The sequence below is a fragment of the Homalodisca vitripennis genome, chromosome 2 (genome assembly GCF_021130785.1).
Source record: "Homalodisca vitripennis isolate AUS2020 chromosome 2, UT_GWSS_2.1, whole genome shotgun sequence".
Taxonomy (NCBI): Eukaryota; Metazoa; Arthropoda; class Insecta; order Hemiptera; family Cicadellidae; genus Homalodisca; species Homalodisca vitripennis.
The window spans coordinates 163,999,421-164,017,413 of NC_060208.1; the positions used below are offsets into that span (position 1 = coordinate 163,999,421).

The window sequence follows — 17,993 nt, forward strand, 5'->3', positions numbered from 1 at the left end:
TACTATAATTTAGTATTTTTTTTTATGTTTACCTATTTGTGGTACTTAATGGTAACAAAGGGTGCTTTCTTTCTACAGACATCTGGGTTATGGGTCCAGCATGCTTCCATTGCGCCTGTAAACAGGAATAAGCTTATATGCTATATATAAGCTAATATAACTAAGGGCTAAAATAGGAGCAAGGGGGCAGGAAATAAAGTGTTTGAGGTCTTGTTACCACAACTGCCTTATCAGTTAGGGCCTTAGAACTATTCTTAGTTATAACGCAAAAGATTCTGTTATTCTTGTCCTACAATGGAAGTGCAATACTGACGCTTAATGCTGTGCTTAACACCTACGATAGGGTGAGAGCTCTCGCTTGATTGGCGTAATCAAATTGGATTTACAGAATTTTTGCATTGACAAAAATCTATTTTAAACATGAAAAGTCATTTTGGAACTCCTCTTTTATATCTGAACTGAAATGCAACTTTTTAATGCCCATTTAACACTTAGGAAATTATTTTTCATGGCTTGGCTTGTTTTGCAGAGTAATTACAATAGCTTGAGTTCTATTGGAGATATACGTAGTTAGGAGACCTCACCAAATTACAATTAATTATTTTACATTCATTAAAAAAATTAAATATATTACTGGCCGAGTGTAAGCAAAGCATAGAGTCTGTCCATTCAAGAGGCTGGAGAAATTTAATTTCTATCTGTCCGTCTATCACCTTGTCTGAACTATTGACTTCAAATTTTGCATGAAGCTTCATTTCTATATAGACATCACTGAGTTCCATGATTGTGCATTAGGGTGGAACGAAAAAATATAGTTTTTTATCTCAATATATAATAGTTATAAAAAGTTGGCTTTTGCTATTATTTAATTAAATTTAAAGTTTTAACATGATTGGAGTAGGGTAAGAGGTGTCGCAGAGGGGTAGAAATTTTGATTTTTTAGTGAAATTTATTGAATATCAATACATTTTTATCTTTAAAAAATATTGTTGTATTTTTCCATTTCTGCTTCAAAAAGGCAGTTATAGGTGACTAAAATGCATTAGATAACACTTTATCACAGTTGGTGACAAAGTATGTACGGTTAGAGTGCAGGGGGAGCGTGTTACTGCTTGTTTGCAGGAATTTGGTGGGAGGGGGCTAGAGTTAGAGCTAAATTCGAATAGCTAGAGCCAGTAATCGAAAAATGGCAGTTGCAACCAGTGTTAACAATAAAGTTGGAGAGAACAAGGTTGTTTTTTGATGGCAGAAAGGATAAGTAATTGTCAAAGAGAACAAGGGAACAAATTTTACAGAAATACTGTTGTTGAAGAACACGATTCGTTAGTTGAAGGACCTTATTCTTTATTCTTTAATTCTGGCACACGTTGCTCCTGGCTCTGGTACAGGTGAAAGCATCAAAGAAAGTATTATTGAGTATATTAATAGTAACTGTGATTTGAAATTGAACAGTGTAACTGCTATTGGATGAGGTGGCACTGCTACAAATACTGGACCTAATAATGGTGTTATCGCTCTATTAGAAAATAATATTTATTGTCTTTGCAGTGGCTAATGTGTTTGTTTCATTGCAACGAGTTGCAATTGCGCCACCTGTTTTGTGTGTTAGATGGAAAAACAAAAGGACCTACTGAGTTCTGAGGAGTATTAGGCGAACTACTTGAAAAATGTCATGAGCTTCCAGTAGTTACGCACTCACCAATTGAGGACAACCTTCCGGACCTAGAAGTTAAACAAGATCTAAGTACTGATCAAAAGTATTTACTTGAAATGTGTAAATCAATCTCAAATGGAATCTGCCTCCCTGATCTAGCTATGAAGAAACCAGGAATGTTAGCACATTCACGATGGGTGAAGTTGGATAGCCGCATTCTCCGGTTGTATGTTGGAACAGAGAACCCTTCAGAAAACCTGAAAACTTTAACAGATTATGTAGTTAAGGACGCTCCCATCTGGCGTCACATTAAGCTGAAGCCCATTGTGTAAATGAAGCCAAACTTATGGAAACTGATTTCGTTCACGTTACCTTTCCGACGAGCACCTCAAAATAATCGACTCAAGTTATTCAAATAAACAGCTACTACGCTCACCCTGTAAACATGCTGCTCTGCATGTTAAGTGATAAGAGAAAACACATTAGAGAGTTAGGCATCCAACGACTTTTGAAGGCAAGGTCAGAACGGAAGAATGAGGTATGGAAGTTTGTGATACCTAAACTAAACTTCAAAGCTGAAGACTACATCGACAATATCAACTGGGCTGACATAACAATCACAGAACCACCAATGACAAAGCACGTGACTAATGAGGACTTAGCCAAGTACATAAGTGAATCAAGAGAAGATGATTTGATGCATTCTATTGATTTTCCTCGTTTTCCCTGTCACACACGAGCAGAGGAAAGAGTAATCAAGCTTGTAAGAGAATCATCACTCTGTGATTGCGGTCTCGAATAAAGAAATGGATTTGTCAAAGCCAGAAGTGCTTCACACAAGATGTTGCCAAAATTTGAAGAAAGAAACACTTACCTAAAATGTATAATTGAGAACATTGAATATTGATTTAGCTTTGTTGCAATGTTTCATTTGTCTATCATTTGTATTTTATGAATTTAAGTCTGTTTAATGAATAGAATGTGACTTTATTGCATAGGTTAATACATTTTCTACTCTTTCATTTGGTTTAATATTATCATTGTACTATAAAAATAAAAGGAGAAATTCTGTAATAAATTTTAGGCACACAATATTATATATTACTACAGCAAAGCCAAAATAGTACATAAAAAAACCTTTGTTTTTTTAAAGTTTTAAACCTACTAAGTGGGACTATAAAATGATGATGGCAGCAAATCTATTTTTTCATGATTTTATGCTTAGTTTTAATTAAATTGACATAATAAACATAAAATATCATCCAAAAAATAAATTTAAAAGTTCTAAAAAATTTGAAAATATATAGACAAAAAACTATTTTCAAGGCTTTTGCGGCACCTCAAGATATGTTTAAAACTTTGTAGAATTACTTCTGACATAAAAAGACAAATTTTGTTCACTATTAGAATGTATAAAACAGAAAACTATTTTTTGTCCGATACCAACGTTCCACCCTATTGTGCATGTTGCCCCATGGGATTTGGCTGAGTGTTAATAAATACTTCTACTTTGATCATATGGGTACAGAAATGGCAACAAGAAAATAAATAAATTTGTTGTACAAACTTGGTATGATCATATGAGATTTTTATATGTGACATTTTTCATTTGTAGAGTAAAACTAGCTGTTACCTACGGCTTCGCATCAATTTCCTGTTTTTAAAACAGGGATACTATGGTTATATTTCTTTTAACCCAGATACTGGTGAGGATTGCTGCAGTGACTTTCTATCACTCTCAACAATTGGTCTAGGATAGGAGTGTCAAATTTGTATTTTAGTAAGTTTTATTTATTTTATACGTTGAATTTTACCAAAATTATATGCATTTGAAATGGATAGGAACTATTTAGATCGATCTTGTGAGTTGTTAGAAAGTGAACCAGTAGACCAAACACCGGTGGTAAATCTGATTAGGCCTAGTGTAAGATCTGAGTACTCCAACCAAAACTAGGTTTATCATTGTACTTTTTAATATATACATTTTTATAACAATTAGGGATATATTTTCACAAAGCAGAATGTTTTTAGTGGATAAAAAATCAATTTCTTCAAAATGAGAAGAAAATTTGAATATTGCTTCTAATTTTGAAGATATGATAAAGTTTGACATATATGAAAATTGTTGCTTTCCGGAAGTTTTTTATTGATATAAAAATAAACATTTATGAAATAAGTCCATAAAACTATATATTTTCTGAAACTAGGGGAATGCATAAATAATATTTATATTTTGGAATTTCGATTTTGTACAAATATACCACTTCTGTAGATATGGTCCCATCCCCTAAAACCAAAAACAAAATATATGTAAAAAAAGTTTCAAATTTTCAAAAAGAAAAACAAAAGAATTTTTCCTCTTAAAACTTTACACAGTAAAAATACAGACTTATAAAAATGATATATGACAATGCATAATAAAATAGTCTTTAGTATTTCTTATATTTTTTATAAAATTCCCTTGTAAAACTTGGAAAGGTTGTCTACCAATAGAGATAATTTAGTTGCCAGTCCTTAATTAAATGACATTTTAAACACTCCTTAGGTAATTTATTGTCACTGAAAGATACTCCAATCTCCCGATCAGTTTTAGCTTTAAGTTTAAAGAACAATGTTTTGGAATCCTGGTGGCGGAAAGTGAAATAGATTTTACAAGCACCCTTGAAATAAGTCGAATTTCTTAACACTCCATTATTTTTTAAAAAATAGCTCCGATTTCAGTAAAAATTTACCTGTATTAGGCCGGCGTAGTAGAATCACAAGTCAAAGTCATAAGCTTTTCAGTTAACACATGATGTAATGAATAAATGATGGGGCTCTATGTAGTTTTGAATGGAAATAGGCATATTTTAGGTACATATTATGGCTTTGAAGTTTTTCAGATGGTAACCAATATTGTTAATGGCTCTTATTTTAGGCTTTCCATGTGTATGAGCACTTCTGGCTTTAATTAACTATATTCCCTGCATGAAGGTTAAGTTTGCTTTGTTGTCCAAATGAAGAAGATACACACATATAGAGGTCTAAGAAGCCATCTTCTGTTAAGAAAAATAACTTTGTTGGGTTTTATACTTTAAATCTTAAAATCTGTACTAAAAGTAAGATATTAGCTTTGTCTGTGTCATCTGCATTTAAGTAACTATCAAGCACTGCATACTTGATATTTACTAAAATCTGCATTTAATAGTATTGTTTACTAAAACTTATAATTTTCTTATCTGGATTAACTCTGTGCTCAACAGTGATTGCAGAAACATTTTAAAGAAGAAGTGTTGTTACTATCATGCTTACTTTATGTTTTCAAGACAGATAAATGTAAATAAATATACAATGGTAGTTAAAATAATTAAACATATGGTTGTGCTGTCATCTTACAATGTTTAAAAAGAACAGTTGATTATATTTAACTGGATCTTTAATTAATAACATGAGTTTGCAGCAATGCATTTCTTATGGGAACTTTTACAACTTAAAGCCAGTGGGGCCGAGTCCTGAGGTTGCAGAGAGAAATCTCCTTAGTGCGCCTCTTAGGGCGCAAGATAAGCATATGTACTAAATTTTGTGTTGATGGGCACTGATGAATCATTAAGTCAGTCAGTCTATTTCTTTTTGTATATAGTCCATCCAATTTTGATAATCCGACATTAGCCAGTCCGATACGTTCGGTAGTCCGACACGCTCGAAAAAGGCTATGGGCAGTCAGCGCTGGCCGCTCAGACCACTATAGTACTGTACAAGTGTACATCTTTTTGTGTCTCATGTTACAACGTGAACACCCCACCCCACTCCACCAAAATCGAACATTTCCCCACTGCCTCTCAGCCATCTGTGAGCTGTCAGTCCAGTCTGTTCGTCCTTTGCTACGATACGTGTGCACACAATCTATTGTGTTGTACAGTACTGTACTAGTAGTGATGGCATCCAAATGTAAATACACAACACTGAAACTTGAAGAGAAGTAGTCCATTATTCAACTTTATGAACGAGGGGAGTTGCCGGCTGCGTTAAATGCTGTGTACGGAATAGGGCGGGCAACTGTATATGATATTGTGAAGCGTAAAAGTAGCATTGAGCAGTTTATGAAGTCTGTAGTAAGTACGCTTGGACTTATAATAAAAAAGCTAAATTTTGTATAATAAAATCATAAATAAAGATGACTTTTGTGCCAGCAATGGCTGGCTTGATAATTTTAAATCCAGATATGGAATATGGTTTCTTGAAATGTCTGGTGAAAAACTGTCAGCTGATGAGTCAGGAATCGAGGCATTTAAATTAAAGTTAAAAAATAAAATTGAAACTGAGGGCTTGACTCCCGATCAACTGTACAACGTTCATGAAACAGAGTTGAACTGGCGTCAGTTCCCAACTTCTGCTTCTGGCAGAAAGTTAAAAAAGGAACGTTTAACGTTAATGCCATGTACAAACGCTTCTGGCACATATAAGTTAAAAATATTGGTAAGTCTAAAAACCCTAAGTGTTTTTAAAAATGTTAAAAAGGAAACACTACCAATTGTTTACAAATTTCAATATCGAGCTTGGGTTTCCAAGGAGGTTTTTAAAGAATGATATTTACGGAACTTTATTCCTTCTGTTAAAGAGTTTTAACTTAAATGAAATGAAACTGAAATGACAGTTAAAATCAAAGATGGAAGCATTGAGATAATGTTTTTACCAAACACAACATCATTGATCCAGCCACTTAACCAAAATGTCATAAAAACCATGAAAATGCACTACAAGAAACGCTTGTTGATGAAAATTGTGAGCAACACAACAGATGATATTTCAGACATTTTGAAGAGATTTAATATCAAGGATGCTGTCATCAACTCTGCTTATGCTTGGAAACAAGTTACAAATTAAACATCATCAAGTCTTGGAAAAACGTGTGGCCTACACAGCCATTACTTGAAAACGATACTGAAAACGAAACAGATTATGATGAAACTTACTTGGATAGTTTGTCTATGACATGTTCATTTATTAACAAAAAAATGTTGAAAGAAAATGAAGGCATACCACGAGAAGATCTAATGAAGTGGGTAGTGGAGGCTGATCTAAATGATGATGAGATTATTGAAGAGACCACTTCTCCAGACAGCGGCAAGACTGACGGCGACGAGATCGAGGTGGCTGCTAGTTCTTTTAAAGTTGATTGTAATGACGCTGTGTCGGCAGCTGCTACTCTTATAACTTACTGTCAAGAGCGTGGTAATGAAATTGAGACAATTGTTCATTTAAAAAATCTCCAAGAGAGTGTGATCTCAGAATCTTTAAGTAAGAAGAAGCAAAAAACTTCTTTTTTTTAAGTGTAAAGATGGTATTTTAAGAGTTTTTACGTGTGTATTACGTATGCACAGTTTGTTCATTCTACTATAATTAGGTACGCACAATAAAAAAGTTTGTTCTTACAGTACAGTGTTTACTTATTTTCACGTTTCTTACTGATTATAGGTTATTTATGCATTGTGTAAATGGCACCCTTGGTAATCCGACAGATGTGGGACCAGCACACTGTCGGATTATCAAGATTGGACTGTACTCATATATGTATAAAAAAATAATAGAGTGCAAAAGAAATATTGAAAGATGGTAACAAGATTTATTTGATTTTAGCACGCTCAAGTGGTTTTTGACACTATTCTTATGTACAGTAGGTGCATTTCATATTATGTCAATTTACTTTTAAAAATTTTATATAAATCTTCACCTGTCACAGATTAATAAGGTTATAAGGATTGTTAGCTCTTTCAGATATTTATGATTCATGATTCTCTCAAATTGTTATATGTCACATAATATGTATTATTACAACAGATGTTTCTTGTTCATTGCCACCAGCATGGATCAGAAATTGAAATCCGTTATAATCTTACTCCAACAGTAATGAAGATTGTTGTTCTTTGTTTGCATTTATATTTCATTATTTCAAAGTACTTTAGATAAACTTTAGGCACAGATAACGGATTTGAACTAAAATAACTGTCTGTCTTTGCCTCGTTGCAGGGATGCAATCAGCTGACCGAAGCCTCAGTTGATGCGATTGTGGAGAACTGCCGCAACCTGAGGTATCTGGATGCGTCTTGTTGTAACAAGATGTCCGATAAGATTGCAGAGTTGCTTCATCGGTTACCAGCACAAACCTTCTACAGTCGAGGGGAGCCACGTGTATCTGCACCAGTGCCGCCACCACCATTGTTACGTCACTGACAGTGGAGTTCCCGTCTGCCCGTCTATGTTGGCATCTATCTAACTCTCGTCATCCTCAAGGTCGTCCTCTACAGCTTTGATGTTCTGTGATCCGTGTTCTGTTGACACAAGTCTAGATAAGCTGCCTATTACCAAATGCCTACTAACAAGTTCATTCGCAGTTGCATGGGACTTAAATTAACAATTCCTATTTGGATGACATAACATTAAAACGTTTTAAAAAATTTGGACTATTCATCTTTTATAAATAAGCATTCTAAAACTTCAATACTTGTGTTTTATAAAGTAATCACAGTATTTTTTATACAAAAATTATTTAAAAGCTCTAAGATTTTCATAAGGTAAAATGTGTGATAACAACCATTTAATAGTGGGCTAAATAACTTGAATGGTAACGGTTTTAATAAAAACTAATGATATACCAATATTTACATTACTGTTTTACAGATTTTACAATGAAAACCAGAAAGCTATTTTATCAGAAAGTTTATATTCTCTTAAGATGTTGTTATGAATATAATGTTACGTTAGTGTAGAATTGAATTGTCTTCATTGTTTTTTTTATAATATTATTGTTGGTTGTACTGTATTCAGGTAGTAATTGAATATAATTTTTCAAAACTTAGCAGTTAAGATATAAATCTTAATGAGCAATTTGCAAGTTGATATTGAACGGGCTGTGGTAAGTGTTGATTTTATCTAATGTTTTAGCAATAATATGGGCAACTAAAATACTATGGTAGATTTTGAACTGCCTAAATTTAATTCACACAAAATAAGAAAGTAATAAATTAGTTTTAAAGAAAAATACATTTTAAAGTTAAATATTTTTTCTATATATTTTATTGAAGCAATACAGGTATAGTCAGTTTTAAAATACAGTAGATATAAATTGTTTGTAATTTATATTAAATAAGTTATAAATGTAAATAGTTTTGATAATAATTTGCAAACAAGACATATGCAGGTCAATAATGTCATGTAAATGCATAATTTTTATTTATTATTGTTTCTGTTTTGTTAAAGGAAATTATATTACTTTAACACATTGACTGTGGCACCTCACTTTGTCACTCCCACAGGCGGTATTAGGCTATGTGGTTCATCTCACATAAAACAGTTAAAGTTTTTTGAAGGGTAGAGATTACTATTATTTAATATGTTTTTATATTTTATTTAAATACGTAGTCCCTCAAATTACTTTCATTATACTTAAATTATATTTGAATAATTTATTCACATTATCGCCTATAATTAGTACATTTATGATATATAAAATGAGGAATTGTGTTTAAATTTTTTGTTTATATATTTTTGGAGAACCTAAAGATACATAATTTATATTACTGTGCAATTTACTAGTCAATACTTATTTACTTGAAACATAAATGTCATCAAATTATGTATATTTTATATCTCAAAATAAAAGTACAACTCTATTATTTTATGTATAAGTGAAATTAATTAAAGTATATATGTACAGTTAAAAGTGTTATTATTTCATGCTTTCTATATATTATAATAAATACAAATATTGGCACAAATTAATTTTGTTATATTCATACAATTAAAAAATAACTTCTATTGTATTTTATTTTTTCATGGAGAAATCAAGCTAAAAGATGTGAGGTAATTGAAGTTAATTTTTATGAACTTAAATACAACAGCACTATACTTAATATATGTATTGATTTAATTATAGTATCTTGACCTCATCAATCTTACAGACTTCTGAAAAGAGTGATTTGGTGTTTGTTGCAAAATAGACACCATAAAAAAATCTGTTGTTTATTCTAAATGAGAAAAATGTTAATTTCTTATCAGTTTATTGATATTATTGTTACAGCAAAGTTATTAAGTCCCATAGCACCACACAATTTCTCCAGTCATTGGATTTATAATTCACAGAACAAATTTTAAGTTTTTAATTTTCATGCCAAACTAAAGTTAATCCATATACAACAATAATGTTATATTTTTTAATCCATTCTGTTTAAATACTAAAGCAAAAATGATAAAGAAGTTCAAAAAGTCAAGAACGTAGAACATTTTCGTAACAATTTGTTTTGAATTTAGAATAAAATGAATTTAATGAGTACCATTTTAGTATTCCATTTTCTCATATTATAATTTCATACTACATATTTTTAATTTAACTAAACAATAATTTGTAATATATGCACTGTATAATAACGTTTAAAACCTTATAAGCAAGAAACTTTAAATGTGGTATGATTTTGATATAAAAATAGTTTTATTTGGTGAAATGCATTATGGATGTTATAGGTAAGAAACTTTATGTGAAAGACTTCACAATGGCACTCCACTGTATTGTACTACTTTCTGTAAAATGATCTCACCTTACAAATTTTGTATCTCATTGTTTGGATTTATTTGGAAGTGTGTGAGGAGTGACATTTGTATTAAGTAGCATGTTGTTATATTTAGTGGTTAAAAAAATAGCAACAAAATAGTCAACTATCTGACGTAACCAAATATTTTAGAATAATCAAATAATTATTAGTCTTTTTATTCAAATTCAATTTTAATATCAGTTATTATTTAAATGGTTACTTCTACTATTACTGTTACTATTATTTTAATGGTATTATATAAATATATGTTTTGCACGGAGAAAAGACTTGTTTCACGTCATGGAACATCACGCATGTTTATGTTTTCCACATGCTTTCTAAGTAGAATGACAGCTTTAGCTAAAAGTAAACAAACGAAGCATGTTTTACTAAAACTACTAGCAATCAACAACTAGGTGATAAGAATGGGGTCTACAACCAGCTATGATGGAGTGTATATATTTTTATTATTTGGATTCACAGGTAATTAATATATGCTATTTCTTTTTCAGCTAATAATTCTAATGGAGAAAACGAAGACAATTATTTTGATTCATCCACAAAACCAAATAAAAAAGTGGTAATGAAAGCTCTGAAAACAGCAAAATAGAATTTGTAATTTACAAAAGGCAGAAAATAGAAGTAAGTGTAAATGGAAATACCACTAATGAAGTAAAGCAACCAAGGCAAAACTGTTGGCTAAATTACGTTAAAAAGAACTTTCAAGACAGCGTTCGCAAAGATACAGATACAATAGAAGAGCAGATAGTTTGAACAATGTTGATCTTCTTCAAGGAAGGCAAAAAGAATTGGCTAAATTACGTAAAATGATATATTTAGAAAGGCAAAAAACGTAGAAAATGATAACATTAATTGTTCATCTATGGCACGTTAAAAAGAACTTTCAAGATGTTTGTAAAGATATAGAACTAATAAAAGAGCAGATCGTTTGAACAATGTTGATATTTTTAGCATTCAATTTAATAATGAGCAAACATACTTTTTCAAGATATATATTCACAGCCCGTTATAAGAAGTAGTCACTTCCGACGGTCAGTCCTGCATCTGCTTTACTTGTATTCAGTGTATACATTTTGAAATTACATTTCATAGAAATATTAATTTCTATTAAAAATCCAGCATGCTGAATGGCTTTGGATAGCCTCCAATGATTCTATCACAGAATGATAACTGTTACCATTTGTGTGAATTGACCTTGTATCCATATGAGGATTTTGTAGCAGACATTCTGTGGCAATTTGTAGATAGCTTTACCATGTCTTTTTCTTGGAGTTGTAATCAAGTTAAATCTTTTTTTATTACCTCATTTTCATTAATTAAATCTAAATATTGAGTATTTTTTATTATTGTCAGAGTTTACTCAATATATAAGTATTTAATATCCTTCTATGTATATTTATAAATAGCTGTTTTTGTTGTTTGCTGGTACATAGTGTGGAATCAGAACACTTCAAACACAGATTGTAACACTGGATGACATATCTTCTTCACATAGACTGTTATACTGTAATCAAAGGTGGTACTGTAATGTGTACAGAATACATTTAAATATTTTTATTTAACTAGTCTGTACTTGTTTGATATTATATATGCTGAGAAATTTACCCCTTAACAATTGATTGAAAATATCCAAAAACGTACAATTTTCTTGATTTTTAATAGTTTTGTTTTTTAGTAGAAATGGTTTTTTCTAAGTGAAGATATTATGTTTATATGGTAAAAAAACCCATCAAAGTAAAGTTTTTCCAATTTTTTCTTAAAAGTATGTTTGCCTTAAACCCTCTTGTTAATAATATTATTAAAATATACGTGTTATAAATAGCTGTTCAAATGTAAGTTTTCAGTGTTTTAAATTGATATTTCAATGAAAATTTCCAATTTTGCAATTTTTAGAATTTTTTAGCCATACACTGCTTTTATTTTAATCTCCTCAGATCAGTATAAGCGTTCAAATGGCAAAATTAAAGTTGAGGCTTCAGGTTTTACTTATTTAACTCAAAACCGAAACAAATAGAAAGCCTTAGACTATTTAGTAGTTTTTTATAGTTTATTTTTGTAAAAATAACGACAAATACTTAACATTGAGGTCCACTACAATGTCTGATACGTCCATTGCACACTAATATGTTTCTATATAACCGTGTAATTGGTAAATAAATTTATTGACAAATTAGCAGTTATCCCAGCTTAACTCCTATTTGTTGCTTGAGTTTGATATGTAATCTTCATTACTCCGCCTCTTTGCCTCTTTAATAGATAGTCTACAGCACCTTCTAAGAGTTCTCAGTAAGCAGTAATCTGTGGTAAGTTTTTTAATCACAAACTCAACCATCACACTTTGTAAACTTTTCAGACATTGTTCTGAAAGTTCTGTAATTATAATACATACATCCAGCACTCACTGTCTAATCGTCTAATGTATGCGGATGACACAACCCTTTTAATAAAAGATGACTCAGCAGAAGAACTTTATGTTAACTCTTTAACATCACTGCAAAATGCTCTCATGTATAGCAAACTCAATGACCTAGCACAAAACCCCGACAAAACAAGTGCATTTCAGTAGGAAAAAAGACCAAACACCAAGTCTACCCAATACATGAGTAGGTAATCAGGTCAAGTTTTTGGGTATCACAATAGATAACAAGCTTTCATGGACAGAACAAGTAAATAACACCTGCAAAAAAATGAGCACAGGACTCTACGTAGTAAAACGAATCAAATGGATTGGAACTTTAGAAGCTGCAAAAACTGCCTATTACACATTAGTGGAATCACATATCAGATATGGACTGGTTGTCTGGGGCAGCTCTGCTGGAAACCTTAATAGAGTACTCATTTTACAAAAGAAAGCAGTTAGGACTCTAGATGGACTGGAACCACTTCAAAGCTGCCAACAAGCCTTCCAGTCTCTGGGTATACTAACAGTAACGGCTCTCTACATATTTGAAACAATCATACATGTTGACAGACTAAACCTCCAGACCAACAGTGACGTCCACACCTACCATACCCGTAATGCTTCCAGATACATATTGCCTCAACACCGCACTGCTCTTTTTGGTAAAAAACCATCATACATTGGTAGAAAACTCAAAAATATGCTCCCAGAAAACATCAGATACCCATCAGGAAATCGACTCAAGAAAGGACTTCAAGACTACCTAGTGAAAAGACCAATATACACCCTTGAAGAGTTCCTGACAACGCCAAGCTGAGAAAGAACTGCACTAATATTGAATGACATAAAATATGTGAACATTTTTACTTGTGTTGACATACTCTCTTTGAATTTTGTATGGCACTATTACTGTACTTTATGTTCATTTAATAAAGAAAAAAACAAAAAAACATAATTTTCATAAAAATTATCTTTGAATTTCATTTTTTAGTCACAAGGGTGATTATACAACTGGGTCCTAATTGTGAACATTGATATGGTCATATTTTAAAAATCATTGTGCAATTATCTCATTCGGTTTTCTTTGATAATGCCAATAAAAAAGCTAATCACGTAGGTACTTGGGAGGTTCCAAGAGGTGGACTTTGGTATTGCAGCGCAACAAGTCATAGAGAACAAAACAGGAGGGAAACAGTCTGTTCCCTATTACAGCTGTGGAATGTTTACTGAGTAGAAACATTTTGACACTCAAATGGCAGGTCTAACCTTGGTTACTTCTGCGATAGATCAAGATCAGTTATTTTCTGGATAGTCCTCGTAACACATTTAGGTTAATGTAGAGGTTTTATGCAACTATGTTAAATAGTGCCAAATAAAGTTTGTGTTTTACAAAACACCATATAAATTTGAAAATACATGAATACCCAAAAATAAGTGTTCCTAAAAAGAATTTAAATACTAGCCTCAGCTTTCTGTGGTGGTGAGGGCTGTTTTTCTATAGTTTCACGATGGCATCTCAAAGTTCTTTTCATCATTCTGGAACTTGTTGAATCTGCCCATCATTGCAAGATTGGTAGTAGTGTTGGTTGGTATTTCCCATAAATATAATGTAAGTGACTGTTTTGAAAGTTGACTATTGATTCATGTTGGCAGTGGACTGCTCTTATTGTACTTACATTCAAACAAATAGTTAAAAAAAAGGTAAACACATGGTTTGATATGAATTCGGCCCTAGTCTTGTTTTGTAAAGTGATTGATGTGGAATATTATTTCATTATGTTTAGAATTCCAATAAAAACAAGATCAGTTATTGTTAATTGAATTGTTTTCATGCTTTTCTTTTAAGTTGAAATCTGTTAGGTCCATTGTGAGTTGAAATTCCCATTACAGAACAGTATTGTTGTGGTTCATGGTGGTGTAGACGAGAGCTTATTGTTGATATTCATGAGTGTTGGACTGTCACAAGCTTATCAGTGAACAGTCGGCAGGCTGAGTTGAATCAGAACATGTTTGGACCTGCTATTTTAAAATCATTTGAATACAGATGATAGAACCTGGGTGTCAAATGGCTTGTGTTATTTTCATTTCAGAGTTTTATTCTGTATCCCCAAATCATGCCTAGTCTACTTCAGTTAATATTTGTAGAAAAAGTTAATAACTATTACACTTACATTTTATTATCATATTATTGCACTTTGTTATATTAATTTCATCGTTTATTTAAACTTTTCATTAGAGACAGTTTGGCATTGAAAAGGCTAGTTTTGAAACATTGACTGTGGGAAAAGACATGCTTTAGATTAACACCAAGTATTTAAAACATTCCTTTATTCAAACGACAAACACATTAAATTGAATAAAATACATTAATACAAAATTGGTTTGCTACAAAAATTTATGTCAATTATGTCACTTTTAGTTTATTTTTAAAACGTGTAAATTACGATGGGTCTAATGTCTAATCCAAATACATGATTGAGTACACATAGTTTCATCATCAACATCAATATTTTTATCTTGCTCCAACTAGTTCTATGTAAGAAGACATATTGTGATGTTGCAATTTTCAAACAATTCCGAAATGTGCAGTCAGTAAATTCCAATGTCTGCTAATTTAGCTTGGCTTATAACTGACATTGGTTCAATAATTCCAGGATTCAGAGCTTGGTAAGATTTTACCACAGTTCAAAACTGAGAAACATTTGTTGTGTAATTCACCTCCCTAAAGACATAAATAGCATTCATATTTCTGTTAATTTAAGCTTGAATATTTTACTGGGATTGAATTGTAGATGCCAATTTGCTGGCTATTTTAAATGCTGGTGATATTTTCTTTCCAATTAAAATTTGGACAAATTCATCTTCAAACATAACAGTATCATTTTCGTCTCAGATATCATCGATAATTTCACTAAAAGGATGATAAATTCACTAGTTTTCTTCACTGTCTTTTCAATCGGTATTAAAAGAAAAAAAATGAAAAAAGAAACTCCTCCACACCAGTCTGGTAAAAGTTTTACATTAGTAATATTAAATGCAATTGGTACAGTTTTTGAGTTATGATAAACACAACTGGCTATCTCATAACTCTTCAGAATTTAATTCCTAGTCCAGGTATAAATGTAGTCATTATTTTTATGTAAGGGATCTCTAGAGAAAGATAATCTTTTATCCCTGCACACAATAAAGCTGTAAATGTTCATCTGTCTGCTGTAAGAGGCAGATTTATCAGGTACCTTGGGGAGCACCTGATTGTTGTGTGACAATACCATAGTACAATCTTTGTTCTTTTTAATGAGCATTGGCAATCTCTTTATTCTTGTAAGCATGCACTCTATAAAATTAGTATTAAATTGATATATTACACATAAACGTATGTCTAAGTTTTAATTAAAATCATTTGGTATAAAATTAATGAGAAGTTTTATTTAAAGTCTTGCTTACAGTACAACCAGAATAGGTACTAGGTATACTCAACTGACATTTGTATGGTATCTTATTATTTCAGTTCCATATCAAAGTGAAATAATAGCCAGACAGATATTACTAGTTGGAATAAATAAATTGTATGAAATAACATTTCTAATCAATATTCTTTATGTGAAATGAAAATAAAGGTGTTTTCCTTTTTGATTTTGTTAAAAATTGCCAAATCATTATTAAAAATCATTAACAAGGATATCAATTACCATTCAAAACTTCAAATAGGTTCCTGTCTTACAATAAAAAATAAACGTAATTCAAGAAACCAAAATCAAAATTAAAAATTTAACAATAGTGAAATCTATAAATAAAAATGTAACGAAATTCAAAACATATAAAAGCATTAAAGACACCATCACATTCAAAATATGGCATTTAAATGAATACTGGCCATACACATACACACGTATATTGAAAACAATCTTGAAATTTTATATGTGTATGCAATAGAAGTCAGCTGATGTAACTGTAACATGTTTTGAAATTCACAAAAGTGCCAAAATCGTGGCGCTACATGAAAAAAAATTATAATTTGGTAGACTTTTTAACACTATAAATTAAGTACAAAATTTAGCCATCTTGATAGTTATAGCACATGTTAATTTAGTTCAATTATTTGTTTATTTGTATTGTATTTACTGTGTGATTATGTTTTTGAATTTTAAATGTCCATAGTACAAATAAAAACAATAAAAGTGTTGTAGGTTGTTTATACTTTTTAGTTGTTTTAAACAGTTTTGGAGGCTACACTACTAAATGTAAAAGTTTTTAATTAAACATTTAGTTGGTTTAAATTTTGTGTATATTATACACATCAAGGATGGTGTTGTCCTTAGCTTCTTACAATTAATTATGTATATATTCCTGGATTCATAATGTAAATTTAATTCACAAATATTGAGAGTAAGAAATGTTTCCACTGGCCTCGAAGCTGATTTGTTAGTTGTTGAATAAAATTAAATTTTCAGAGTTTTTAAGAACTACAGGTTCAATAAAATGTCTACTTGACATGAGGAATGAAACAAATCAGTAATGAACCTTAAGATACGTTTATTAGACACAGAAGTAAACTATTAACATTCAGCTTTAATATTGAACAGTAATTTTATTGGAAGTAAACAACAAATCAAGTAACAGCTAGTAATAAATGTAGACTATTACAATAAATAGATCAGTAATATTATGCTAAATATTAAATCATTATCCCAAGATTCTTTTTGTGACATAGTACTTCAGATACCGTGGTGGTATCCGGGAACGCAGTGGTTAGTGAATACTAGTTTGAGTTAAAGAATGTCTGTCTTGTGATTAATAGGTATTTGAATCACCTGTGAACAGTGTTGGCTTTATCTCCATGGCATGGTCCGGCGATTGATGTATATCAAGAGTTGCTTCATTAACAGAGTTTCTTGGATAACTGACTGGATCTTGATTTTCATATAACTCAAGTTCTGGTATTGGAGCTAGATCTATGATTGATACTGTTTTGTCCTATCCATCTTAGAATCGGACATGTGCATAATCAGGATTTGCTTGAATGAGTTCAACTTCTTCCAATTAAGGGCCAAATTTGCTAGATCGGTTGTTGATTCAGAATGAGGACAGGACGAGGTAGGGAAAGCCATGTTGGAACTGAATTACCATAGTGAGATCTCATGGGATGCTTGAACCCCAGCTCACTTCAATGGCTTCTGGCTTCTGACAGAAATGATTTCCAGTCTTTGGTTGGCAAATCTTGGTTCCCTAGGGCATGTGTGATGGTTTTCTAAATTATACAATTATGTTTTAAAACTTGGCCATTACCTCTGGGATTGTACACTGGATAATGATTTGACGATTTCCCATGTGTTTCAAAAAATGGTTTCAGTTC

At 31.5% G+C, this 17,993-nt stretch overlaps 1 protein-coding gene across 2 annotated transcripts in view; it reads left to right on the plus strand.

Moving 5' to 3' along the window:
• Nucleotides 1-13,610, plus strand: part of LOC124354981 (dynein regulatory complex subunit 6-like) — a 35,339-nt gene extending 21,729 nt beyond the window's left edge. The window contains exons 5-6 of one of the 2 annotated variants that reach the window (XR_006921728.1): nucleotides 7,661-7,924; nucleotides 10,731-13,610. Coding sequence is in view for 1 of the 2 variants with exons in the window: in XM_046805820.1 (XP_046661776.1) it covers nucleotides 7,661-7,864 (204 nt within the window). In the remaining variant the exon portion in view is untranslated. Of the gene's footprint in view, nucleotides 1-7,660; nucleotides 8,914-10,730 lie in introns of those variants that run through there. The other variant, XM_046805820.1, reaches the window with a different exon arrangement.
• The last annotated feature ends 4,383 nt before the right edge of the window (nucleotides 13,611-17,993 follow it).